Source organism: Adiantum capillus-veneris, chromosome 5, assembly GCF_014529385.1.
Source record: "Adiantum capillus-veneris isolate H3 chromosome 5, ASM1452938v2, whole genome shotgun sequence".
Taxonomy (NCBI): domain Eukaryota; kingdom Viridiplantae; phylum Streptophyta; class Polypodiopsida; order Polypodiales; family Pteridaceae; genus Adiantum; species Adiantum capillus-veneris.
Window position 1 is genome coordinate 101,674,288 of NC_140935.1, and position 27,353 is coordinate 101,701,640.

At 44.0% G+C, this 27,353-nt stretch overlaps 2 protein-coding genes across 4 annotated transcripts in view; one reads left to right on the plus strand and one right to left on the minus strand.

The window, feature by feature from the left end:
• Positions 1-259: 259 nt before the first annotated feature.
• Positions 260-27,353, plus strand: part of LOC147457835 (uncharacterized) — a 32,382-nt gene continuing 5,288 nt past the window's right edge. For 2 of the 3 annotated variants that reach the window (XM_086512617.1, XM_086512619.1), the window contains exons 1-6: positions 260-524; positions 727-918; positions 1,466-1,583; positions 1,652-1,691; positions 22,443-22,477; positions 27,198-27,247. In XM_086512617.1, coding sequence (XP_086368743.1) covers positions 466-524; positions 727-918; positions 1,466-1,583; positions 1,652-1,691; positions 22,443-22,477; positions 27,198-27,247 — 494 coding nt within the window. In that variant the 5' untranslated portion in view covers positions 260-465. The remainder of the gene's footprint in view (positions 525-726; positions 919-1,465; positions 1,584-1,651; positions 1,692-22,442; positions 22,478-27,197; positions 27,248-27,353) is intronic. The other variant, XM_086512618.1, reaches the window with a different exon arrangement.
• Positions 11,048-11,566, minus strand: LOC147457836 (uncharacterized). Its single transcript, XM_086512620.1, has one exon. It carries the CDS (start codon positions 11,564-11,566, stop codon positions 11,048-11,050), a length of 519 nt encoding a protein of 172 aa, XP_086368746.1.

A 27,353-nucleotide genomic window follows, 5' to 3' on the forward strand; every position in this document is an offset into this window, starting at 1 on the left:
CGACTGGCCCATTGCAGCATTGTATGGATGGACTCATGGATGATGGAGCACTTTAGAGTGCTCAATGCACTTTTCCATTGAGCAAGTAAATTTTTGTCTGGATGCAGAGAAAGTGAACCAGCATACAATGTACATGCTAGCATGCCTTTCATTCTTCATACGTCTTTCTGGACTTTGCTGGCACGCAGTCCCCGCCTCACAAAATCCCCCCTCCCTGCGCTCTCCAGTTGTGCCATCGCCTGTGCCCCGGCCCCCCCCCCCCCCGCCCCCCTCTCTCTCTCTCTCTCTCTCTCACACACACACACACACACACACACACACACACACACACACACAACGCCCCGCACTCGCTCTATGGAGTGAATCATCAGAAGCTCTCTGCCTGTCGCTACCTCTAAGCTTTATTTCTGCAAATGTTGAGCTTCATCGATCTCCACCAGCTCCGTTAAAGCGGAGAGAAGGAAAATGAAGAAGAACACGCCTCTCGATTACGCAGAATTTTTGCTCACGCACTCTCGGACCAGGTTGGATCACGTTTCATTGACCTTATCCTTCTTGTTCATAAAAAACGTTACTGCTTATCATTTCAAAAATGACTCGTCTGCACATGTAAACTTCGACACAAATGCCATTTTTGCCGATCTCCTCTACTTTATAACTTGATCGGGAAACTCTCGTAAACTTTTATCTGACAAGCTGTTTCATTTCCTGGTTGACCTCCTCTAGGTGCGAGCTTCACATCTACTCCAATGGTGTGAAAGAGAAGCTTGCATCCGGATATCTAAAACCTTTTGTCGCACATTTGCGAGAGGCAGAAGCACAAGTCGCTAATGGAAACCAGGTCATAAGGCTAGAGCGTCCTTCAAACTTTCTGAAGAAAAACAAGGTTACGTGGTTTACCAAAGGCACCTTGGAGAGGTAAAATCATATGCTTTATCCTGAGTTTAATCTTCTTCTTTTGCACGGGCATGTTGTTTGGTTATCTTATTGGTGGTGCCATATCTACCGATGGTGCTAAGCCATTTGTTAGGCACACGGTTAGAACATATGCAAGAAAGAAGTTTTCTCTTTCAGTTTATCTATCTTACGTGCTGATGCCACACTTTTTTTTTCCTCCGATCATGGATGTATTTACCTCTTTGATGAGTTTTCAAAAGGGTTTAGAACAAGGCTGCTAAAATGTGGTATCATACTTTTCACCTTGATCTATATGTCTCTGTACAGTCACAATTATGGCATGTGGTATGCTCAACAGGGTGGTGTGTGTTCTTGCATATGTGAAGTTCTTATTTCATCCATAGATGCGTTAATGCTCATTGATCTTGCTTGCAGCATGCATTATGTGTTTAATTTTGTAGATCGTGTTTTGATAGGAGTATGTATGCTCTATATTCCAGCCCTTCGTAAAATTTGGTAGATTGATAGTTGAAAACTGCAAGTTTGACGATTGGTTCTTGTTGAGAAGATTTGTACGGTTTGTAAGCACACCTGAGGTACTTGAACGGGTCAAGAACATTGATGATGAGCTTTCCCAATTGGAGCATGTTCGTGTTGCCCTGTCTATGACTTCCCCACAGGTAAAGGTTAGACACTATCTCCTTTGTCGGGTTGTTTCTCCAAATCTTTTTAGTTATGTTTTTTGCATCTGCAGTCTGAGGACCCATTTTACTCCATGGAAACCACTTGTCGAGGTACGCAGTTTTTATTTGGCAGTTACTTTCAGTTTGTCTTACATTTAACACTCTCATTTTGCAACAATATCAGAGCTTTCCCATTGGCAGGATCATTGATTGAGAGGCTATGAATACTTTTGTAAATGTCTGCATATTTTTTCCATGAACTGGTAGGTATTCGTAATCAGCTACTTAGCGTGTTAGTATTGCATGGTAGGTCTTTATAACAACTTTAGCTGAGGTAGTATTTATCAGATTGTTAGGTACAGGAAATTAATATGTTGGATTAACAGAAGCAACTGGAAGGGATGAACCCTTTCTTTTGTGAATGAAGTTGCAGCTTTGATTTCCATCACTTAGAAAAACCCTCTATTGCCAAGCTGATGGTTCAAACAAGAACATTGAGTGCAAGGGTCCTTGACATTATAGAATTTCACAGCATATGCTAAAGGTGATTCCAAGAAGTGTCATGCTGACTTATGGCGTGCGCAAACTGAAGATGACAGTATATAAGCATGGTTAAAGGATAAAGAGAGAAGCTGGATTTTGGTCCTCGATTATCATTTCCATGCTCTTCCAGGGTTTTAACAACTGGCCTTTTTAAGCAAGCTGCAATCTTTGTGAGTAGGGCTGGAAGCTGGATGTGGTTCCTAGATGCCATTATGTAGGAGCTATTTCATTGTTTGAGGTTCTTAAGTTTCACGGAGAGTGAATGTTGTCTCAATTGCCCAACAAAGGGCAAGATGTCTTTGGAATATTCTTGTGCCGAAGCTTCTCTTTTAATGGATCTCCTTCCACGAGCACTGTCAAGGTTCCGAAGATTACTCATAATGGCTTGTACTGTGGCTTAATGAACTTCAAGCTGATCGCCCATTTTATGTCTAGTGTCTATTGTTAGAGCATTATTTGTTCACCTTCTAGATGCTTTTCCTCCTGCTTACAGGCTTCTCATCACACATGCCTGTTGGACAGGAATCTTAGACACACTTAGGGTTTGCACCGGCACTTTGCGTGTCTCAGACAGGTTCTGGCCATTTTATTATTTTAGGACGAGCGCTTTATTTTTGGTTTGGTATTTGACAAAGATATTCTCTGACCCTGTCTCACTATACATGTGGCCTAGGGGACTCTTTGTCCTTTGTCTTGTATCATTCGCAAAGCTTTCCATCTAGACTTTGGAGTATTGGGCTTGTCAGATTTTTGTTCATTTGTCTCTCTCTATATCTCTCATGTGCCACTCTCTTTGCTGTCACCTTTTGCAGCACGCTCTAAAGCCTTCGACGCTTAATGGATTGCTGAAATTTCTGTTTTCAGCAGATTTTCCAAGCCCTCTTTTGCCGTGTTTTTGGGTGTGGATATCATCAAGACTTTACCTCGTCAATGTCCTTTCGGATTCCCTTCTTACTCCGGAGGTCTCTACCCCCCTATTAACATAGGTGTGGTACTTATCCGGCACAATTTTTTGATCGCATTCTAGCCTTGCTTCGTCTTTGACATGAGACTCGAGATTCTAGACTTTGGTTTTGGCATAATGGACAAATCTTCTTAAAGTCTTTTTTTGTGGGGGGTTCCCATATTATACTCCTTGCCTTGCCTCTTATTGCTACATTGAGATAGGTGATTGTCACTGATAAGCTATTCAATGCTCGTTTTTGGTAACTTCCTATGTAATTCTTCAATGACTTGTTTCATAGTTGGCCACTCCTTTAGCTTCCTTCTGCAACTTGATTGGTGTCATCTTTGCCTTTGCCATCATCACATTGGTGCTATATGGGGTGTCGTTTTGTTGGCTTGACGCTCATTTGTATAGGATTTCTTCTCCTCCAGATTTGTTAGGATTCTTATCATTTCCTCGGTAGCTTCAACATTTGTTGATTTGGCCCCTTGGGGTGGGGGGGGGGGTGTTGAGCATTATGTTCACCTTCCAAATGCTTTGCTTCCTTTTGATATGCTTCTCATGACACGTGCATTGGCCATTGGTTATGGGTTGGTCACCCGTATACTTGTCGAACAAGGATCTCAGACACTCTTTGAGGGTTTGCAGTGGCATGTTGTGTGTCTTAGGCCTGTTTTGGCCATTGTATTATTTTGGGATGAGATTGGTCGTGGTATTTGACGGAGATATTTGCTTGGCCTTGCCCTGACTCACTATATATGGCCCAGGGGTCTCTTTGTTCTTTGTCTTGTATTATTTTGGGATGAGATTGGTCGTGGTATTTGATGGAGATATTTGCTTGGCCTTGCCCTGACTCACTATATATGGCCCAGGGGTCTCTTTGTTCTTTGTCTTGTCAACTGTATCTTGTGGCTATGCCCTTGAGATGTTTATTTTGATAAGAAGAGTTTTCCTTGTAAAAAAAAGAGAGATGGGACAAGCTTGCACGGACACAATTTGTGTACAAGAGGTGATACCTCGCCTGAGTAGCTCCCCCTCCCACATTGCTACAATGCGTTTCCCTCCCCCTCTACCACAAACTGCTGACGTGTCAAAGCCCTGAAGAAGGGAGCCAACTTACAGATGTCGGCCGAAGGGCCTAAACCCTAAGAAGAACAAGTAACAGAAGAAGAAGTCCTACCAACTTATGGGGACCCCATCCAGTGGGGCCCCAAGTGACAAAGGATTAAAATAAAGCAGGACCTACTCACACAAACAACCTGATGACGTGGCAGAATTCCGAAATTGTGTTGACATGATGACGAGGCAGGCTGTACGGATTTTCGTGTTTTGCGTTGGCTGATGACGTGGCAGGCTGTACGGATTTCTGTGATTTACGCTGGCAGCTTTTGTCATTGCTTTTTGTACTAGAAGCTTTTGAGTTTGAAGGCTTTTCATGTAAATTGCTTTTTAGACAAAGGGCCTTTAAAATATGAGGTTAGGGCTCATTCTTTGGCATGCTTCTTGGAGAGGGTGCAGAGTCTGGAGTACCGGCTTGTACCGTGTTGACGCAATATAAAGAAATACCGAGAGGGACGCCAAGGTTTGGGGTCAATACTCTCTGGGGTGGAATTCGGCCACTCTGTGTCGCGTATCGTCTCTCTCTTTCAATTCAATTGTTATTGAAGTGCTAAAAGTTTGTTCAGTCTGTACTTTTTTATTGGCACATGGTGCCCGTCTTGTGACAGTGGTATCAGAGTGTCACGTGACACATCCAGCCCTGTGTCCGTGGACAAGCTACAACATGATCAGGGTTGAGTCAGTCCAGTCAGTCTAGATTTAGAAGTGATCTGGCACTTTTGTGAGTCTATTCGTAGACTGTGCATGCCCAGTCACTTAGTATAGATGCATATCCTCTGGTTGCACATAGCAGGATCATCAGTATTCCCATCAGAATCCATTAGAATCAGTTAGGGGATTTTTCTAGTGCATTTAGTCTATTTTTCCTATTTTTGACATTTTTCACTTATTAATTTAAGTGACTTTCCAACAAAAGTAGATAGGGCAATTTTGGTAAGAAAATATATAAATAAACCCAAGTTAGCACTCAATGGTTGAAGAGGCAGCATGAGCACATGCTCAACAGGCAACTTCTCAACAGAACCCAAGGACTTCTAGCGTTTTTGCTTCACAACAGCTTGGCTAGCATTTTTGGACAAGACCACCGCAGATCAGCGAGCGTTTTGCTCTTGCAGATCCCTGGCGACAAGACCACAGCAGATCAGCCCAGCGTTTTTGCATTTGCAGAACCACGGTGACAGAACACCAATTTCAGCCCCTAGCGTTTTTGATTTGCAGCACCACCTCAGCGTTTTTGTACATCATCGCGACAGAATGTCAAGGAACATCAGCGTTTTCAGTTTTCAGCAGTTAGTACCGCAGATCAAGTCCCGAACCTCGCAGATCTCACATTCCTGCAACAGTTCCTCACCACACGGTCAGTTTTCGCAAGGTTTACAGTTTCAGCCCGGAAAACGCAGATTTCAGCATCTGCGTTTTCAGCGCATCATCGTCGCATCGTCGCCATCGACATCGTCATCGACATAGAGTCAGAATTCAGCAGATACAAGATTTGCAGATTTTAGCCCATAGCGTTTTTGGATAGCAGTAGAAAGATTGCAGATTCCAGCCCTTAGGTCGACGACGTCGTCCCCGTCGTCGTCACCGACATAGTCCCAAGTTGCATCAGTTTCCATGCATTGTCATTGTACCACTATGTGCAATCAAGAAGTAGACGTAGGAGAATACATCACATCGGAAGAGCAAAGCACTTATTCTAAGGAAGGTCGTTGTTTTCATTGTCACATTAAGGGTCACATAAAAAGAACATGTCCTAAGCTTGAATCGAATGAATCTAAAGAATCCACAGAACCCACTTCCTCTGTTAATGCAATTACTGATAACACGAGTGTGCCCCAACTTTCTCATGACCCTTCCATTGATGACTCTCTCATTAAATGTTATGGTCGTACGTCGGGGCAACGTTTTGTCATATTGTTTGACCCAGGTAGTATGTATGATGTGATCAGTCCCTCTCTTGTTGAGAGAGTCCGCTTCGAAGTTAGTCAGAGATCTCCTATCGAGGTCTCTGGTTTTATCCTCGGTATGGACGCTCTCATCAAGGAGGAGTGCCTTGATGTGTTGTTTGGAATTCAAAAAGATGCCTTTACTAGAAGATTTGTTGTTTCTCCTCTCTCAGGATGTGATATGATTTTGGGCATTCGATGGTTTCGTTATAATAACCCTCTCATTGATTGGGAGGCTAACACTTTCACTCTCAATGTCAAAAGTGATTCTCCCATTGTCATTCATGGAGAGGACATTGTTCATTCTCCATCTCTCATTGCTAATATGCAGGACAAGATGGAAAGGATTCAGGAGAAGGAGACTCTCTTAGTCTCTTTTTCTCTAAAGCATGACACACAGGATTTGCATGATTGTGAAAAGCATGATGATTTGATTGACAATGATCAGCATGATGATTTGGATGATAAAGATAAGCATGATGATTTGCATGATCAAGATGTGATTTCTCACAAGCATGATGATTTGCATGAAGAAGCTGTGATTGTTCACAAGGATGGTGTGTTAGTTGATGCTTTTTCTAGCGAAGCTAACCTCATTGCAGATTCGATCAATCACGAAGGATCGATCTTGGCTCTCGAGCCTAGGTTCAAAGAACCCTCACAGGAAGTATTATGTGTTCGCATGATTGATACGCACGCATTGTTCGAGTGTTTCATTCGTGGTCGTTTCCTGTATTTTAGTCAGCGTCTTTATGTGATCCCTTTTCCTAGGCATGACATATTGTATGTTCAGCACGTTTCTCTCATGGATGAGCACGAATGTATGTGGATTTCACATGAAAAGTTGAAAAGTATGTATGTAAGGAAGTCACATTCCATGTCTCTTCCTTGGCATGACATAGTTTCCGAACGAGCACATGAAAGTATGAGCACCAAGCGTGGGCATTTCCATTGTGTTTTGCCACAGTTGATGGCTTTAGATCATAAGAGAAAGATTCGATCTCATTGTTTGTGTATGTTTGATGAACGGTTTGTCACTCCGTCTCTATGTTCATCTACATTGCATACACAGTCTTTAGCGAAGACAAGATTTTTTCCACTCACTTTACATGGAATAGGTATGTTCATGGTTTTGTGTTGGAAATGGTTTCAGGAATTTTCAGCCATGGAGATTCTTGAAGATCAAAGAAGCACGACTCTCGACGAAGTTGAAGCATCGAAGGAGCCACAGAGGACTAGTTGCTTTTGGCGCGGCCCAAAGAAGCAAGTGTTGCAGACCTTTATGAAGTTCAAGTACCGCACGATCCACATATCAGAGTGGGCCGGCGAAGAGTCCCTTCCAGGATTCCGGATACTATTGGCGATCTCCCTCGACGTCATACAATTCGGTACTAGTATCTCACTTTGAAAAGGAGGGGATGTGACGTGACACATCCAACCCTATGTGTCCGTGGACAAGCTACAACATGATCAGGGTTCAGTCAGTCCAACCGGTCTAGATTTAGAAGTGATTTGGCACTTTTGTCAGTCTATTCGTAGATCGTGCATGCCCATTCACTTAGTATAGATGCATATCCTCTGGTTGCACACAACATGATCATCAGTATTCCCATCAGAATCCATTAGAATCAGTTAGAGGATTTTTCCAGTGCATTTAGTCTATTTTCCCTATTTTTGACATTTTTCACTTATTAATTTAAGTAACTTTCCAACAAAAGTAGGTAGGGCAATTTTGGTAAGAAAATATATAAGTAAACCCAAGTTAGCACTCAATGGCAGAAGAGGCAACAGGAGCACATGCTCAACATGCAACTTCTCAACAGAACCCAAGGACTTCTAGCGTTTTGGCTTCACAACAGCTTGGCTAGCGTTTTTGGACAAGACCACCGCAGATCAGCCTGGGTTTAGCTCTTGCAGATCCCTGGCGACAAGACCACAGCAGATCAGCCTAGCGTTAGCGTTTTTGCATTTGCAGAACCACGGCGACAGAAACACCAATTTCAGCCCCTAGCGTTTTTGATTTGCAGCACAACCTCAACGTTTTTGCAGATCATCGTGACGGAATGTGAAGGAACATCAGCGTTTTCAGTTTTCAGTAGTTAGTACCCGCATATCAAGTCCCGAACCTCGCAGATCTCACATTCTCGCAGTAGCTCCTCGCCGCATGGTCAATTTCTGCAAGGTTTACAGTTTCAGCCCGGAAAACGCAGATTTCAGCATCTGCGTTTTCAGCGCGTCATCGTCGCATCGTCGCCATCGACATCGTCATAGACGTAGAGTCAGAATTCAGCAGATACAAGATTTGCAGATTTCAGCCCATAGTGTTTTTGGACAGCAGTAGAAAGATTGCAGATTCAAGCCCTTATGTCGACGTCGTCGTCCCCGTCGTCGACATAGTCCCAAGTTGCATCTGTTTCCATGCATCGTCATTGTACCACTTTGTGCAATCAATAAGTAGACCACTCTCGCCGACGAGAGTGGGACCTTCGGAGGAGGGTTTTACGTCTCTGGTGTCGTATCTCTCTTCTCTCTCTATCTCTCAGTCTCATACACTTGCACGCTCAGTGTCCATTCACTTTGTTTGTGATCATAGCATTCTCTCATTAAGAACAAAAGGAACCTTGAGCACAGTTCGGAGCACTCATCTTGAGCAAAGCGCAAACAATCATTCCGCTGCACCTAACACAGAGCATCAGGCCCTACCTTGCATAAGAACAAAAGGAACCTTGAGCACAGTTCGGAGCACTCATCTTGAGCAAAGCGCCAACAATCATTCCGCTGCACCTAACACAGAGCATCAAGCGTGTGCTTTTTTGAAAGCATACTGGTCCTACCAAAAAACAGACATAATTTTTATTCGAGGTATCTTCGTCCTCCAACATGGACTTAATAGCCACTCCCACCCTTACTTCATCGCGCATCGGGCGCGCTCCTGTCTTCAGCGCTGCGTCTTACAGGGCATAAGCCATAAAGAACCCAAGACTTGGAATTCATGGATTCAACATAATATTTGTAGTTTCTGCTCAACGAGCTTCACGACATTCTTTCGCGGCATCCTCGGAAGAATCTTCCGATGTTGCAAAGTTTTCAACAATTTTTGAGCTACATGTTACCTCCACTGATGCCCCAGGTGGTACCTCCTCCTCCGGCACGAGAAAGTACGAGAGCTTCCAACCGGCAACCTTCTCAGCCATCTGTTCCGATCGGGGAGTCTTCAGGAATATGGTGCAGGCATCTGGCCCTGATCCAGTGCAACCGCCTTTGCCACCGCCATTGCCCCCACCTCCACCACCACCGCCACCAGGCTACAATGTTTGGAGCCCATATGGATACCCTTATTATCCATACCCGGGACATGCGCCTAACCAACCCAAAGATTTCAAAGATGGTGGCACGACAATCAAATTTGTCACTTTTTCCGGGGTGAAAGATCGCAAGAAAGCATTGCAGTTCCTACAGCAATTCGACAACATCTATGCTTTGGGGAACTATACAGAAGAATGCAAGATTTCTCGAGCAGCGGAATTTCTTAAAGATAATGCTATGCAATGGTGGAGTTCAATCGCGATACAACCGCATGTTCCAAGGACCTGGCAAGCTTTCAAGACAGTTTTTGCACGTAGTTACGTGACTTCAATGTTTGAAGTCCGGATTTTGGCAGAGAGGGGCAACTTGAAAATGCTTGCCACTGAAACCATGGACGACTATAACCAAAGGTTTCTCGACGCGTACCTTCTGGTGTCCCTCTTTAAGTTCATTCCCTTGGAGGACAAGTGCGAGCGCTACACCATGGGACTACCATCACCATTGCAGGAATATTGTCTCTCCAAGCAAGTCTCTACCATGCAAGAGCTTATGGACCAAGCCACGATCGGCTACAAGCTCATGAAAAGAAAGTTGGAGTTTACTACAGAAGAACCTCCGGCCACTAACCAGAACTCCCGACAACAACGAAAAAATTCTCGAGAATCCCGTGAAAACCAACCTCAAAGGCCTCGTCTGACACAACGTCAATGAGACGCCTTGTTACAAGAAGGCCAATGCTTCGAATGTTTCCAAAGAGGGCATACGTTCAATACATGTCTTGAGCGAACCTCAACGTCTTCAGTGCAACCTTCTTCTCCCACGTCAGACAGATCCACGGGGCCACCTCCGGCCAAGAAGGCTAGACTTTCTATTGGACTAGTACCCGATATGTATATTATACAGCTAGAGAGTTTTAATGAATTATGCAGAGCTTATGGAAAAGTCAACGGCTTGAAAGCCCTTATTTTCTTTGACCCCTGAGCTATGGAGAACTTCATCCATCGAGAATTCTTGAAGCAGATGCACTTTGAGTATGATGCAGAGGGTGGTTGTACGTCCATGTTGAGAACAAGGTTGTACCATACGTACTGTACGGGTCGTGATTGTACGTACTATACGTCGTGCCGTATGAATAAATTTTTTAGGTACGTAAAAATACGTACCTTTGTAAAAAAACAATAAATGAGAGGAAATTTAAGAAAATTTTATTTTCCTCGTTAGAGGGTTAACCAATCTATATCATGCAAAGTACTTGGGGACACATTACTACACACATTATCCACTAGAGATTCACTTAACTTCAAAACAAGTACCAACCTTCAAGAAACAATGTACATTGAACAACGTAAAAACATTTCTACCTGTTGACAAGAGAACTGAAAACAATGACAAACCTTCAAGCATGAAGTAATTGAACAAAAGGTAAGTTGCTGACAATAAACTCAGAACTGTACAAACATTGCTTCAAGACTCAAGTAGCCCACATGGCACAAACTGCTAATAAGGATGGAACCAAAATAATGACAAATGTCAAGCCAAAATGGCTCCTGATAGAGCGTACATAAAAAACATCATGCTGAAACATGTGAAAATGTCTAGACTCTAGACTAGTAACCAGTCACTAGTGCCCAGTGAAACTCATCGTCACAAGAAGAAGAAGATGATGGTGAAAAGAGCATGTCGCCATCTACCACGACATTGCCCTCGTCATCAAACTCTAGCTCTATCACCATAGCATATGTGGCCTCGTCTGCACCAACTGGGTCTGGATCACTATCCTCCTCTCCCTCTGGAGTGTGAATGAGACGGATTGCCTCATTCGCATGCCGCCGAGGAGTACGTATGGGTAGCTTGCCTTTGCGAATGCTCTTCCGTCGTGCACTCCCCTCACCTGTATCCTGGAGGCGTAATGGAATGTTGTAAGCACGTGCACGAGACCTTGTCACACGCCGATCGACATCCTCTAGCTCTCTATGAAGCATGCGTACTATCTCCTCCTGCTCATCTCTGATGTGCTGGTCCGCCTCCTCCACAATAGGATCAACTACCAGCTTGATACGTGAGGGATCAACCTGTTGTACAATGTACATTTTGTTAACAATAGTGTAAATTAGAAACATATACATAGGATGTCATACTACATCGTCATACTACCTGCTTGGGTGTCCCCAAAGCGTGGTAAGAGCGCACAAGCCTCATGTTGGCCCTGCAATACACTAGCTTCTCCAACTGAGAAGTGCTAAGGCGATTCCGTATCTTGGTATGGATCAAAGAGTAAGCGCTCCAGTTGCGCTCACAAGCACTCGCTGAGCAATCCTGCATTAAAGCATTTGCCGGTGTCGTTGGGAAGATTTAAACGCATTGTGCAAGACCCAAGATAGAGAAATAAAAGTGAGATTTAAAAGATACCTGCGAGAGCACACGTAGAGCCATAGTAGTCAGGTCATGGAAGACCTTGGTGACCATAACTCTGCCACCAAGTGAGAGGACAACTGGTTGCCTCTGGACGCAATGCTACCTGACGTGAAAACGATGGCCCCAAGTTGTTCATGTACTTGCACATCTCTGCATCTCGTCCTTTAGTGTGAGGAGATCACTCTCATGAAACAACTCTGGGGTCTTGTAAAAAGGATGGAGTAAAGCAGCCATCCCATGAATAGGACGGTTCATAAACTTCCACCTACTCTCTATAAAGAATAGGATATCATCTCGCCTGCAAAAAAATCAGCAATGATCACACTCAAATTAGCAATGGATACATGGCCTAGATGTAAAAAGAATGGCGTGCAAAAATCTGACACTCACCGCTCCTGAGTCGAGGCTTGGCATGTCGTGATGTGGCTCTTCGTCTGCATGAAGAGATGGTAGACAAGGCCTAATGTCGAGCCCTCCATGTCCGTGACTCGTAGCAAGACAGACATTGGCTGCAAAGCCACTATCAAGGTACGGACCTCTGTCCAAAAAGACTCATCCAACACATGCCTCTGAATGGCTTTGGTGTTCTCACTGTTTGCACGAGCCATGTTTCTCCACTTTGGGTCCACAACTGTCTGCAACAGTGGATCCCTCACCTTGGAGAGTCTTTGCAACACCAAATACATATATGCAAACCTGGTCTTGGAGGGCCGCACCATATCAAGGGTACTATGGCTACGAAAGATGGCTAAGGTCTGATGCTTCTTTCGGAAGAACGTGGTCAGTCTGGTAGCCTCTGAAATTGTTGGCTGCACCCAAGGCAGTCTGCTTATGTCCTCCATCAATAAATCTGAACAATGGGCTGCACATGGAGTCCAAAAAATGTGAGGAAACTGTGCCGTTACCATTTCTCCCAGAGCTTTGCAGTTGGCTGCATTATCTGTGACAACTTGAACCACATTCTCTTTACCAACGTCATTGATGGCCCTTGAAATATGCTCAAAAATGAATTCACCTGTGATCTTATCTCCTGCCTTTCCTGCATCCACAACACGCAAGAAATATGTACCAAGACAAGAAGACACAAGTATGTTAATGATGTGTTGCTTGCGTACATCACTCCATCCATCAGAGATGATGGTGCATCCAAATTGCTGCCATCCAGCCTTAACAGGCACCAACGCCTTATCTATCAAGGCCTTCTGCTCCTCCAGAGCTGTGGTGCGCATCTTTTTGTAATCGAGGCCATACCATGTATCTGTGGCACCAGCACCTACTAGGGCAATGGACCTCACCATCCTCTTTCATTGTTCAGTCTTCAAGACATTGAAACTGATGTTGCACTCAATGAGAGTGCGAGCAATCTCCATCTCAGCCACTTTCTGACGCTCTTTTATCCAAGACACAGAATGCACACGTGAAGGCAAGGTGGTTTGCCTACGCACATGCACATCACCAACCTCCTCATCCTCCTCTTCCTGCATGATACGAGCCCTCTTCTTGTTTGCAATTTGCTGAGACCCTAAGCTCTCCTCCACCTGTGTAGAAGAGTCACCAAGCTGTCCAAGAAGTGCATCTTGCAAACGGTCTTGTGTTTGTTGTGCCACTTTTCCTTTGTCTGTTGTTGCAAATGCATGGAATTTCTCAGCAATCAATGCTTCTCGCACACCTGGAGGTACCATCTTGCACTTGCCACAATTTTTCGTGCAATTGATGCCAGTTAGATGCATCACAACTCGAGTGATTGTACTCGACAACGTGAAACCACAGTACTTGCATGACCACTTGCGACAACCTGATCCAGCCTTCCTAGGAGTATTCACAACTTCAATTACATTGGTGTGCTCTTTCCACAAAGGGTTCGTAGGTTTCGGCATGATGAAAACAGCCTGCTGAAAACATGTAAATAATAAGGTCACAGGCGAAAGTCGAGACTCAGAGAGCTCAGAGGAATCGAGGATTTAGTGGATGCTTTGACTGGTGTATTCTCTCGCAGAGAGAGACTCGAGAGAGAGAGAGAGGGAGAGGGGGGGAGAGAGAGAGTCGGGGGGGGGGGGGGGGGTAGTAGGTACCTGGTTCTGCACAGTCTGCAAAAGCCTTTCTGTAACGCTCGGCAGCGAAAACTCATGCAAATCGATATCCAGAGTCCAGTAGCCTAAAAGGGCTTTAAATTTTTTTAATAAAAAAATCACCGTACTGTACGATCCGTACACGTACTGTATGGATCAGTACAGACGTACCGTACAGTACGGTTCCACACGTACGTATTGGTACAACCTTGATGTTGACAACTATGATGATCTGTTGAAGGTCCACACACACACACACACACACTGGTCCGCGCACACACACACACACACTGACGAAATGAAATGAAATGTGAGAGGGCCCTTGTAGCCGTGGACGTCTACTAGCTCTCCCTAGCTCAATGACTCTGTTATTCAATTTACCTCTAGTACAGGTGGACTCTGAAGTTTATTGTGAAGCTTGCTCATCTGACTGCCGAGTCTTTACTCTAAAGTCAGTGATCTCTGTGTGTGAATGTCTCCCAGTGTCTAATCTCCTCAAGAGACTTTCCCCGTGTCTGTGCATCTCAACAAAAACAACCCGAGGCATCTTTGATCTTGATATCTCATGACTCTAGCCAGTGGTCCAAAGCCCTCTCTGAATAGACAATGAAAGTAGCCTTGTATCTCATAGTATATTGGACAATGACATGTGATGATGTCACTAATTGATGACGTGGCATGACCAACTAATAAAGTTGTCCAACTTTATGGGCATCTTGCCGACGGGGCTTCAAGGACCACTAGGGAAAATAACCAAAACCAAAGCGGTTGGTTGTACGGATTTTTCCACAAAACGCGTTGAGGCTGTTGACGTGGCCGACCGTCAAAGTTGTACGAAATTTTCGTAAAACGCGTTGGGCTGTTGACGTGGCTAGCCGTACGGATCTCTGTAATTTACGCTAAGCGTCAGCTTTTGGGACATAATGCTTTTGAGTTTGAAAGCTTTTTGTGTAATTGCTTTTCCAAGCCTAGAGCCTTTAAATAAGTCCTTTGGGTCTTCTCTGGCTTAGTGTGTGCTGACGAGCCGGTGAGCTGAGACGACCCAAGGGCACCTGAAATCCGATCCCTTTTCTCGCCGCATGCATGGATTCAGGCAAGGATCAAACGACTCCTCCTGCCACCTCGGGAATGGGAGGCAGTACGGAGAATTCGAGTGATTAGTAGATCACGAGTACGGGCCACCTCGGACTACACAGTATCAGCTTATGGAGATGCAACGTCAACAGTAGGTTGACGAGTGTGCAAAGCAGATGCTCCAGCTCGGAAAGGATCCATAGTATGCCAAAATTTGACCCGACACCCGATTGATGAAGTGCATACACTTTGGTAGAAAGCCATTTATTCACCCATAAAACCGGCTCTCAAGAAACCTTCTACCCCAAGGATGTTTACTGAAGAACAACTTAATGACGACGTCAAAAAACGAATCAATCAACTTCTGGAAGCGAAGAAGCCATCGAAGAAAAATTGAAGAAGCGCAACAAGGGGACTGACTACCCCGGTTACTTTGGCCGTCAATCTTTTTTTGCAAAAGAAGCCTGTACGTTTCGAAGGACCACCCAGTTCATCTTCTTCTTCTTCTTCTTCTGACAGTTCCTATAGCTCTTCGTCTTCCGATTTGAGCGAGGAGGACAGAAAGGGCAAAAGCGAAGCAAGAATCAAAGTTTTGGAAAGAGCAAGAAGGCAAAGAAGAGCAGATCCCGACTCGTTTCTGACAGTTCTACTGAGGATTCATTCTTCTTTAACAGTTTCGACTCCGATGATCACTTGTTCTATGCAAAGAAGAAACACTTCTATGGAGTCAATCAATATGATTTTCTCGAGGACAAGGGCAAAAGGACAAAGGAATTTAAGGAAGGTGGACAATCAGTAAATTTTGAATCCTTTTTAGGATTCCGAGATGCTCCCAAGGGCCAAGGCTTTAGTCTTTATTCAGCAGTTTGATATAGCATTATCAGGAGGGCACTACTCAGAGCACTCCAAGATGAGGAGGACAGCATCATTTTTGAAAGGAAATGCACGAACATGGTGGTCCACTCTTCTTTTACGGAAAGAAGCCCCTACCACGTGTTTGAATTCGAACGGCTCTTTATTTCTTCTTGGCTAATAAGGAGTACGAACAAGATGTGATGACCGCTTGGAACCATCTACGGATGACCAAGGCTGACACTTTGGATGCTTATTGTGAGAGGTTTTGGGATGCTTTTCTACCGGCCTCTTTTTCACTTTTAAGCAGCAAATCAAGCGGTTTTGCTATGGACTTTCCAAAGAGATCAAAGATTACTTCCTTGAGCAGATGTCCGAGTCCATACAACAATTGATGGGACATGCTAAACGGGGTTTCGCTATGCATTTGGGTCATAGTAACAGGGGACGCCCTTTTTCGGGCTTCCCGTCCCCACTTTTCCGTCCCCACTTGCCGTCCCGCTCTCTTTTTTACACTAAAAATCCATTTCAGTCCCGTCCCTAGTCTCCCGTTCCCCCGTCCCGGAATGCGTCCCTTGTGACTATGATTTGGGTACTTGACTTACCCCACTAATCAAGTTTCGACCCCAAGGACCGGACAAAACTCAACAAATGATAATAGAAGAAAGAGGAAGTTCCAAAAAAAGAAGGATGCACGACCCCAATTGACCCAAGAATAGAGGATAGATTATCTCAAAGAGGGGAAGTGCTTTGATTATGGGGAACAAGGACACATCTCTACAAGGTGCCCCAAAAAAGCACAACGAGGACAACCAGAAGATAGGCCATAGAGCTCAAGAGCTGCGGAAGAACGTGGCAGAAAAGGAAGATGAAAGCAGGACTGGTACCAGATTGCATGGGGACCGACTCGAGTCAGATGGATGAAAGCACATAACTTTGCCATGCATGGGGCAAAGTAAGAGATCAAGAAGCCCTCACGTTCTGTGATGGCGAAGTCAAGGCAACTTCATTTCACTTGAATTGGCGGCTCGACTTGGAATTATGCCTGACAGGTTGCGGCCATAGGCGAAGACAGTTCTAGTGGCACCCGGACGGAATGTTGCCATTACACTTGTCATTGGCAAACTTCGTTTGCATTGTCAGGGGTATTTAGGGCAAGAACACTTTGACATCATGCCTTTGGAAGGGTGTGACGTCCTCCTAGGAATCCCTTGGTACCAGAAGAACAATGCCGTGGTTGACTATCGGGCCAAGAAAGTGACTTTGACGAATGAGAAGGGCAAGAAAATTGTGCTTGATGTAAAATTGAAGGGCGAGTCCGTCCCTATTTTATTGGATTCGGCCATTTCAAAATTAATGAAATCCAGTCTCATTGTTTTCTCGATCTACTTGAAAGAATTGAATGATGAACAAAGAACCAATATGTCTGAATTGGATAAAGAACAAGAATTTCTACACACTTCTCGATGTACTTGAAAGAATTGAATGATGAACAAAGAACCAATATGTCTGAATTGGATAAAGAACAAGAATTTCTACACACATGTCGACTGCTTCTCTAAAGGCCTACCAGGCGAGTTACCTAGGGCTGCAGCCCCTCAAGCTCCGCCACTTTAGGCTTCACCCTATGTCCTCACCAAGTCGTATTCAACTCCCACACAAAAAGAGACAGTTGGCTCGTTTTTGTGCGTTTTTCACTCTCTTAGGGCTGATTTCGGCTGTAGTGGGAAGATTTTCAGATTTTATCTACTACCTCGACCTAGCCTTATCACATGCCTAAATTCTCCAACACCATGGAGAAGAGTGATGATTCTGAAACAAGTTTAGCCTGTGATGATGAAGTACATCATGAGGAGACCGGCGACGGTGAAACCATCGTCAACGAGGAATGGGGAGATTGGTCCCACTTCTATTCCGGCGTAGGTGCTAAACCAATCAAGATACCTACACTCCCTATCTTTCCCTCAGATCGGCAATTGAACGGAGACAACTATGGCATTTGGAAAGCCACCATGATGGCGGTCTCTGACTCTTACGAGCTTGGAGGTTTTGTCTTGAGCAACTTTCAAAAGCCAAAGGACCGTGCGGGAGCGAAGCTATGGGAGCGTGTCAATGCTCGAATCCGATCTTTCATTATTTTCAAACCATCAGCTATTAGCCACATAGGATCGATGAAAGATACAAAGTTGATTTAGGATCGCAATGAAGCATATAACGCTCGAGGTGCAGTTGAGGACCTTGGATGCAAAGCACTCTTCCATGCGGGATCATATCAACAAGAGAGGAGCTTCAACAAGAGATACTTCATATGGGAAAGCTTACCAGTTCAGAGGACATGGTCATCCAGCTTTTGGCCCAATTGCCTCCTTGGCACACCGACTTCTATTCTTCCTTGATTACGAGTGGCCGACTGTACTCTCTCCTAAGACCCGAGGCGATCTTTGGCATTACAAATTTGGTTATTTGAACAATGATGCTCTTAGGCTTGCTTTTCGCGAGCATATGCTTATAGGCTTATTAGATGTTGGGAGTAAGCATGGGAAATGCATTGCTTGCATTCGTGGGAAGCAACATCGAGAATCTATTCAAAGGCCTCCTACACGTCGAGCCATTGCCGTTTTGGAGTTGGTTCACACCGACCTTTGTGGACCTATGCAGACCCCTTCCCTCGACAAGGCTCTTTATATCATGTTATTGGTAGATGATTTCAATCGCTTTACTTGGGTATACTTGCTACAGCACAAGCACGCAGCATTTGGCCTCTTCAAGAATTGGCGTTGTCTTGTGAAGAAGGAGAGCAATCAAAGGTGGAGCCCGTTGGCGGCGGCCGGCCACTCTGTGATTTCGTTGGTTAATGGGGTGCAATGACGTGCCATTCCTGTGTGGACGTGGCTTGTGTTTTCCAATGCTACTTCTACCTCAGTAACCCTACCTCCCTCTCCCTCAACTATTGTCTCTCTATTTGGATTGCCCTATCCACCTCCTTCATTGGTTCTCTGTATGATAGACCCATGCCTCTTGGCACGTCAGACACTTCTTTTGGACATGTACTCCTGGATGTGAGTATCCTTTGGCATCTGGATGCCTGCATGGTCTCTTCCGGCACACTGCTCCATGGTGGCTCTTTTGCCTTGCCTCTACTTGGTAGAGCTTCTTCCTTGCTTTTGCTTGGTTCTGTGGCTCCTCCACTTGTAGTTTGGATGTACCTATGCACTACTTACACACGGTGAAGACCTCCTGGATGATTCTTGCTTTGCTGGTCTACTCCGAGGCTATGACTTCTACAAACATCGGTCATTCTTTGCGATGCATCCTCTTAGCCGTCCTTAACATCACCACATTCCATTACTTTCCCAGGGGGGGAGTTCTCCTATGTCGCGTGTCTTCACGACTTGCACTTGCTGACTCTCTCTTGGATATTTTGTCTAGACCCCGGTGGTGGATGTGCTCCCACAAGTTGACTTTCCCGAGGATCTCCTCTGACTCTTTTGTCCGATATTGTGTGTTTGCCATGGAATGACAGATCGTATTGCAGCTTATATACCCTTGAGACGACTCTTCTCTCGGAAGATTGTAGATATTGCGGTCTCTACACAGGGATGTATTGCTTATCCTGTCATCTTGTCTACTATGGTGGACGATGCCTTCCCTATTGAGCCTCTTCTTCCTGCTCTTCCTCCCTCTTCCGCTAGAGTTTCTTTGACTTGGATATGCTACTGGTTTTCCACCTCGGCAGTTTTCCTCTCCTCTTGGTCAGAGTGCTCCTCTTCAGGGGGGGTCCCCATGTCTTGTCTCCTGCTGCTACACTGGGTCCCTCCATCCCAGTGGTGATCATCACCGATGCGCTATTGGACGCTCATCTTAGGTTACTTCCTCATATAAATCCTCTTCAACGACTTATTCTGTAGCTTGCCACTCCATCAGCTTCCTTGTGCGACTTGATTGGAGTTTCCTCACAGCAAGGGAAGAAGCAGGAGAAAGAGGAGGGCACCCTCAATCGGGGAGAGCTCTTTTGAAAAGCAAGAAAGGTGTGCGGCGGGTGGAGAGCACAAACGGTGCTTCGCCATCGCCTTCTTCTTCATCATTATAGGATACTTTACATTCATCAATGCCAAGCATCGACGAACGCTCTATTTCAGTGCAAGCTAATTTAATTTGGCTTAGCTTTTGTAAGGGAGCTTAAAATCTTTAATCTACAATCAATTGAGTTAATGGTGTCGTTAACGAAACCGCGTTGGCAATCGTGCATCGATTCTTGTCAGTGTTATCAAATTCAGTTGTTCTTGTGCTTTGTTTCTATTTCAAAGAGGTCACTAGTCAATTGTGTGGTGTGGTGCATCTTTTCACTCTTTCTTTTCCCACAGTTAGTAGCCCGACGTTGACCCGGCTCGTCTTTCGAACCCCTTATCCCTCGACACCGGAGGTGCTTCATTTTGAAGAGTTACCGTGGCGACATTCCCTATTCGAGTCAGTAGAGTTTGCATCGAGGTATTGCATGTGTGTATATTTTACTTACTTCAATCTAAAGAAAATACCACATCAACAATGTTGTGTGGGGGGCCCTTGAGAGGGTTGGTTAATACCCCATCGAGTGTCATTCTCCTTTTCTCTCAGGAACCCATCTCTCGCGCCTAGTAGCACACAATCAAGCAAGGAAAGAAGTAAAGATTGTGGAAGTGTAAAGTCTAGATCTTCACCATTTTGTTTTTGTTGCACCTGACAAGTTGTCAGACATGAAAATATAGTCATGAATGCCACAATTGAAACACCTTCTTTTGGATCGGTACTGTGCCATTTCTTCAGAAGTTAGCCGTCAGGTAGAAAGTGTCTGAGTATGTGCTAGTTCATTGTTGCGAGATATGCTCAATGGGAGATTGCGAACTTTGGATTCTTTTCAGGGAAGTTGTAGTAATGTCTTTCAAAACCTAGCTCGCTCTTTATGATGTGATAACTCACTCTTCCGTGTGACATGAGTTGAGGTATATTGGAAACCACTTTGCCATGATCGTGTAAAGGGAAAGGCTAGCTCATTGTGTACTTTTTAATATGGTGTGAGAAAGTAATGTCTTGAAGAATAGAGTAGGTAAGTATCCTAGAATCTTTGGTTTTATGACTCGATGGTATCGAAGGAATGCATCTTCAAGGTGGAGACCAAGTTGTGATTATATCCACTTCAAAGGTTTCATAAAGAAAACTTGGGGTAGAAGGCAAGTTTGAAATTATGCCAAGTTTTGGGGCTGTCACGTCACCCACCATGTCATTGCACTGTTTTTGAGAAAAGAGGTAACTCGAATCAATTTGGAGTCCTCTTTGAAGTTTTCGTTTTTTCGGAAGAGAACATTGAATTGTTGATGAAATTTTAGGGCATTATGGGAATCTTGGACACTAGAAAAAGTGAAGAACTTGACTGTAGCACCACTACTATCCTTGAAAGGTTTGGGACCGGAATCTATAGGAGGTGCCAAATAATAATAATAATGATGATGTTTTCCATCGAAGGAAAATGAAGGTGGGAGGATAAGGAGGTGGCGGTGGAGGTTCAAACGGCAACAATGGATGCAATTTGGGAGTAACATGTGAATGTGCTCCTGGAGCCATACGCTTGAAAGCACCTCCCAAAAATTAGGAAACATCTCCCTAACTCTGTCGTGACGAGGTAACCAAGGGATTTTGAGAAGGGACAAGGGAGAGAGTAGGGAATTTGAGAATTTTGCCAAGGGATAGAAGGGGTACAAGAGGATATAGAGAATTCCAAATAACTGTGCAAAGCCTCCAAATCAATCTGATCATCCGTCAGGTTCTGCTTTTGTTGCGCGGCCGGATAAGCCAATTTTTGCACCACGCACTGAACATGGGTCTCCTCCGGAGGTTTCTGGGTAGAACGTCTGTTGATTTTTGCCATGTTTGCTTTGATAATCTCCATGTCCCGCGTCCATGTTGTTAGGACTGTGCTTTAATTTGTACAGGGCAAAGAAGTAGCTCAAGTTATGATATTATTGTAATCACTTTCGGCAAGGGATCGGATTGAAACACAGAGACAACTACAATCTACAATGCTTTGGAACATTTTCACCTTAAACAACTTGAAACGATTGAACTGGAACAGAGCATGAAAGAGGAGAGAGAAGATGTTGGAGTGGGACACCTCTTTATAGAGTTGGTGGCCTTGAGCCGACACCTGTTCGGGTACGTCTTTATTGATTAGAACTCTTCTCGTACAAGGAGCCTGAGGGCTGAAATCCGAGAGTCTGTGCTATCCTCCCGTCTTTTTTCCAGTAGATTTTCTTTTGTTGTTCAGTCTTGCTGTCGTATTTCTTTACTTGTTGAGAAAGGATACTCCTTCAAAAGAATCATGAAAACCGTTTTTTCATCTATGCAATGTATTAAGTTTATTTTCATTGTTTCTTGACAAAGATGACTAACAGATTCACTTAGCCTTTTTATGATAATTAGGATACATTGAACTAAAACTCTTATATTATTCTTTTTGTTTTTGTAAACCATGACTTTGAGGTTAGCTTATGTTTTACTGGACTTCTGTGTGTCTTGATCGTGTATGCTAAAGCTGGCATTCTTGAATAACTTTTGACAGGCATCCATCAAGCGAAAGGCAATGGTCCTATGAAGGTATTGTTCTTTTAGTGTAAGCTCTTTTCTGTTATCATGTTTATAAGATTAAATTTCTTTGTACTACCATGTGCTGTTAGCTTGTACGCCTTCTCATTTCATAAAAGTTGCATATGTATGAGTGCCAAGACCAGGCATCGGGATATGGCCACTTCTGTTTCACAACAAAGGTTGTTCATGATTATATATAACAGCTTCCCAGCTCACTGAATAGCAGCTGTGGCTAATAAGCTAGTTCGATGTTTTAAAGATCACTTCAGCTTTAATGCTGATGCTGTTTGCAAGCTAACTCCTACTGTTACTCTTTCTAAGGATTAAATCCATACATGCACATACACAAGTACTAGTCCATCGGTACATCTGGATGAGTTTTGTGAAATGTCAAATCATGTTGTGATGGCTAGTGATTGACCTCTTGATGAGTCTAATGTGAAATGTTGGCTAGGAGGTGAAATCCAATTTTGAAATGTTGGATCAAGACCAATGTGAATTGTTGGACTAGCTTGTAAAGGTCATTGAATGTTGAACTGATACACATGGTGATGAATGTTTTATGGGGTGTGCGTGTGTCATGTGAGCCAAAAATGGTAGGTGGTTGACTGGACGATTCAAAAATAGCAAGTGGCTGAAGGGGCGATCAAAACATAGCAGTAGGAGGACACAGAGGCAGTGCATGCATGGAAAGTGGATACAGGCCGTGCATGCATGGAAAGTGTACACAGACTGTGCAATCCCAACATTGCAGGAACCAGGCAACCCACACACAAGCAGTTCTTGTATGGAAAGTGCACACACAGGCACTCCTAGCATAGCAGGAGCACGCAGGCAGTGCTTGCATAGCAGGAGAAGGCAAGGGGCACAAATATCTCAGCTTTGCACATACTTATTTAATGGGCTGAAAAGCTAGTTGCATGGGGCCTTTTCATCACTTTTTAGGCGACATCTCTCTCTAAGAACACTGTATTACTTTTGAATTTTACTATATCAAAGAAATACCGTCAGGGGCACCTCTCTGTAGATGTGAAAACGCTCCAGATCTGAGTTGCTTTGCAAGAGGGAGGGCTGATCTGCATGCTGCCAGAAAATTCAGCAATGAGGGAGCGTAGTTTTCGTCTAAACAAGGATCCATTGGGCTGAAAAAAGCAGCCGCACAGCGGCTGTGAAAAAAATGCAGATTTGACGCGATTTGACTCGATAGAACTCCACAAAATGCGGCTTGGTTGAAGAGGGCTGCAAATAGAGGTGAGATCTTGCGACGAAGGTTGCAAAAAACATGGTTGCCTGCAGTAGCTTGCGAAGATAGGTGCAAAAACCAAGGCAATAGAATTCCTCAAAAGTCAAAAAATACGGCAAACTAAAAGAAGTTACGGCAATGAAATCTTTCGTAGAAGTCTTTTGAATCGTGCTGAGGGTCTTCAAGCAGTTCTCAGATTAAGAGAGAGGGGGAGAGGGAGAGGATGATTTAATAGCAATAACTCAATAACTCAAGAGTGTGCTCTCATGGTTGGATGAATGAGAACTTGGGGGGGGGGGGGGGGGGGGGGGGGGGAGGGGCACTTATATACTTGAAATAAGTGACCTAGGAGCATGTAAAATGGGGTGTCAAGTTTAGGGCTAACTCATAGGCTAATAGTGTTGTAACTTCATCAAATAATGGCCAAGTGACATAAAAGCTAACAATTGTGCCTCCTCATTTTAGAATGGGACAGACTGACCAAAGACGGGTCAAATGACTAATAAGGGGTCCAGAATTGGATTATAATGCATATGCAAGGCCAATTTGGGCATACAAACCATGACACGCAACGAAGGATGCCACCATCTCATGATGACATATCTCCAACAACATCTGCTTGTGTATTGTGTGCATAGCGAGGGAAAGTTCCCAGTGGCAACTAATGAAGTAGAAATAGTAGTTGAGTAGTAATGGAATCTAGGGGCATCGGGGGGTTGATTTGGAGTAATTCATCATAGACATGCTGATTGTACATATCTGCTAACCCCTGGGTGAAGTTGAAAGTGGGATGCTATGTCTGCAGGCTAGGTACAAGTCGTGTGCTTGCCAGTTACAAGAGGAGATATTTGTGGTGTTTGCCGATGTACAGTGGAGATAGGGTTCCATGCCTCGACAGTGGGGAGGGTCTCTGTGATGTAAACACTATACTCCCATCCCGTCCTAGCAAGTTGAGGGGGGAATTCTATTTTTGTAATAACATTCGTTTTTGCCACTCTCAAGCAATTGCCTCTATTGGTGTCCAAAGTGTGTCTATTGATGGACTATACACTTGTCTATACTCATTTAGGGCTGGTCGTTCGTTATTAGTGCTCCCAAATTACACCCAATATGTTGTTTTTGGGGTTTTGTGTGAAGCACCTTAAAATGTCATTTGCCCCATGCACGATCACAATGTTTTGTGTGTTTTTTCGTGTTGTCGTTTCGACACGTTTTGTTTCGTCTGATTTCAAAGATGCTGAGACGATAGAAATAGGTTTCGAAGTTGTAGGGTACGTAATACCTAGAGCTGGGCATTGTGATAGTAGTTACATATATTCTAGTCAAATTAGTATCAAAGTCATTGCATAAAAGATCTGCGAGAGTTTGAACCATGTATGTCAATAGTAAGCCACAGGTAACATCCGGTGTATGCATAATGAGTGATGCACAAGTCTAGAAGTCCTCACTAACATTGAATATGTGTGTGTGTGTGTGTATTTACAAAGCCTTCTCTTCTAGGAATAGATAGTTCTCATGAGTCTTGATGCCTTTGTATTGTAGCTCCCACATGAGGAGATGGAAGGAGGTAGAGGGTAGATGGGCCACAGGTGCGTGAGAGTATAGTATATGGGATCTTGTTGGTAAGTTAAACACTTAAGGTGTTCAATGTTAGCCCTTGAGCTCAATGAATTGTTTTTGTGGTTGCAAATTGAGGGGGAAATTGTGTTTTTGTATTAACATTTAGTTCTTTCCTTTTTTCCACTCACAAATAATTTCTATTGATGGACTATACACTTGTCTGTGATCATTTCGGGCTGATCGACCTCTCTTACTGCTCCCAACTTGCATTCAAAATGTTGTTTTTTGGGGGTTTTGTGTGAAGGATCTAAAAATACCATTTGATCCATGCACAATCACAATGCTTTGTGTGTTTTGTCGTGTGGTTGATTCGACATGTTTTGTTTCGTTTGATTTCAAAGATGCCAAGAAGAAAGAAATAGGTTTCATGAAGTTGTAGGGTATGAAATGCCTAGAGCAGAGTATTGTGATAGTAGTTACGTGTGTGCATGGCCAGAGTTTGAATCATGTAGGTCAATAGTAAGCTGTAGGTAACATCCGTTGTATGGACAATGAGCGATGCCACGAATCTAGAAGTCCTTGCTAACATTAAATGTGTGTGTGTGTGTGTGTTACAAAGTTGGCACATGCATAAATCAGATATTTGGTGGCGAAGGCTTATATCTGCATTATGGGAAAGCCATTTGCTGTTGAAGGAGCGTTTGTTTCTTTGGCGGTGTTTACTTGGTGTGCTCCCAGTGGGTACCTTTTTTAGGATGTGCCGTATCCACCCTTGATCATGTGTCCGTTGCTTATCTGCCGAGGAGGATGTTTGTCACCTCTTGTGGGATTGCTGTGTTGCTCGAGATTTCCTTCGTCGGGTATCTGCGTGTATGCGGCTACGTTTTCCCACGACGGTCTTCCATAAGCGGTTTTGGGTTTTTGGTATCTTCTCACCGGCGTTGCAGAGATTTGCGGCCTTCTTCATGTGGGTCAGGTTTTGGGCGTACTGGAGCCTGTGGCGACAGCGTAATGGCTATATGTTCCATCGCATTCATACAGATCCCCTGCCTTTCTTCAAGCTTTCCCTTAGGCAGTGTTTGCGGTTCGCCTTGGAAGTTGGTGATATCACGGCAGAGATACATCAGCTTTCTTATGAATGCTTTTAGCTATTTTGTACAGCCGAACACTTTTGTGTTCCTTTTCTTGTACATCTTTTTGGTGGGTTTTCCTCTCTTTGAGGTTTCCCACAGATAGATAAATCAAATCGATTTACAAAAAAGTGTGTTACAAAGCCTACTCTACTAGTAAGAGAGAGTTCTCATGAGTCTTGATGCCTTTGTATTGCAGCTCTCCCACATGCGGATATGGAAGGAAACAAAATGTCATTTCTCTAACGTAGTTTTAGAATGTCAAATCTCATCTTCTTTCTAGACCCAAAAGTTTTCTATAAAACTTTAATTAGTTGTTTCGTCACTACAACTCCATGAACAAGCCCTTCTAGAATGTTGCCAGCAAAAATTCTTATGATAAGTCCTGGAGCTAGGCATGAAGGCTAGCCGTTAATTTTGGGTCATTTGGCACTCATATTGTTTTGCTTTAAGAGCACAACTTATATCTTTGAGATAATATACTTACCATATTTAGGCCTCCCTGTTTTCTCTGACATTGCCTCCTGAAAAGCACTGCAATACAACCTGATCCCCTTGGAAGTCCCATATGCTATCCCCTTGGAAGTTCCCATGTTGTTTTGCCTGTGATTAAAGTCCAATCTATGTGATAATGTTTTGACAGATCACATAAGGCAAGCGAAAAACTTCTGCTTGTTAGTGAAGTCTATGCTAATATGTTGAACCTTGTGTAGGAAGAAGTATAAGTTCTGATTAGAGAGACCAGCTAGGCTGTATACCAACCTTGCCTTGCTCTTTGCTCTTCTATTTTGTGCAGAACAGAAAATTGTCAATGACCACTGGTGATAATGGAGCTGATGGTTCCAAGTAAGTTCTGTTCAAACATCCTCTATTTCTTTGCAGCTAAAGCCAGCTTAATTTACTTGCTTTTACACCTCCATTTGTACTGGGAGTCACTTCAGAGTTCCTTCTG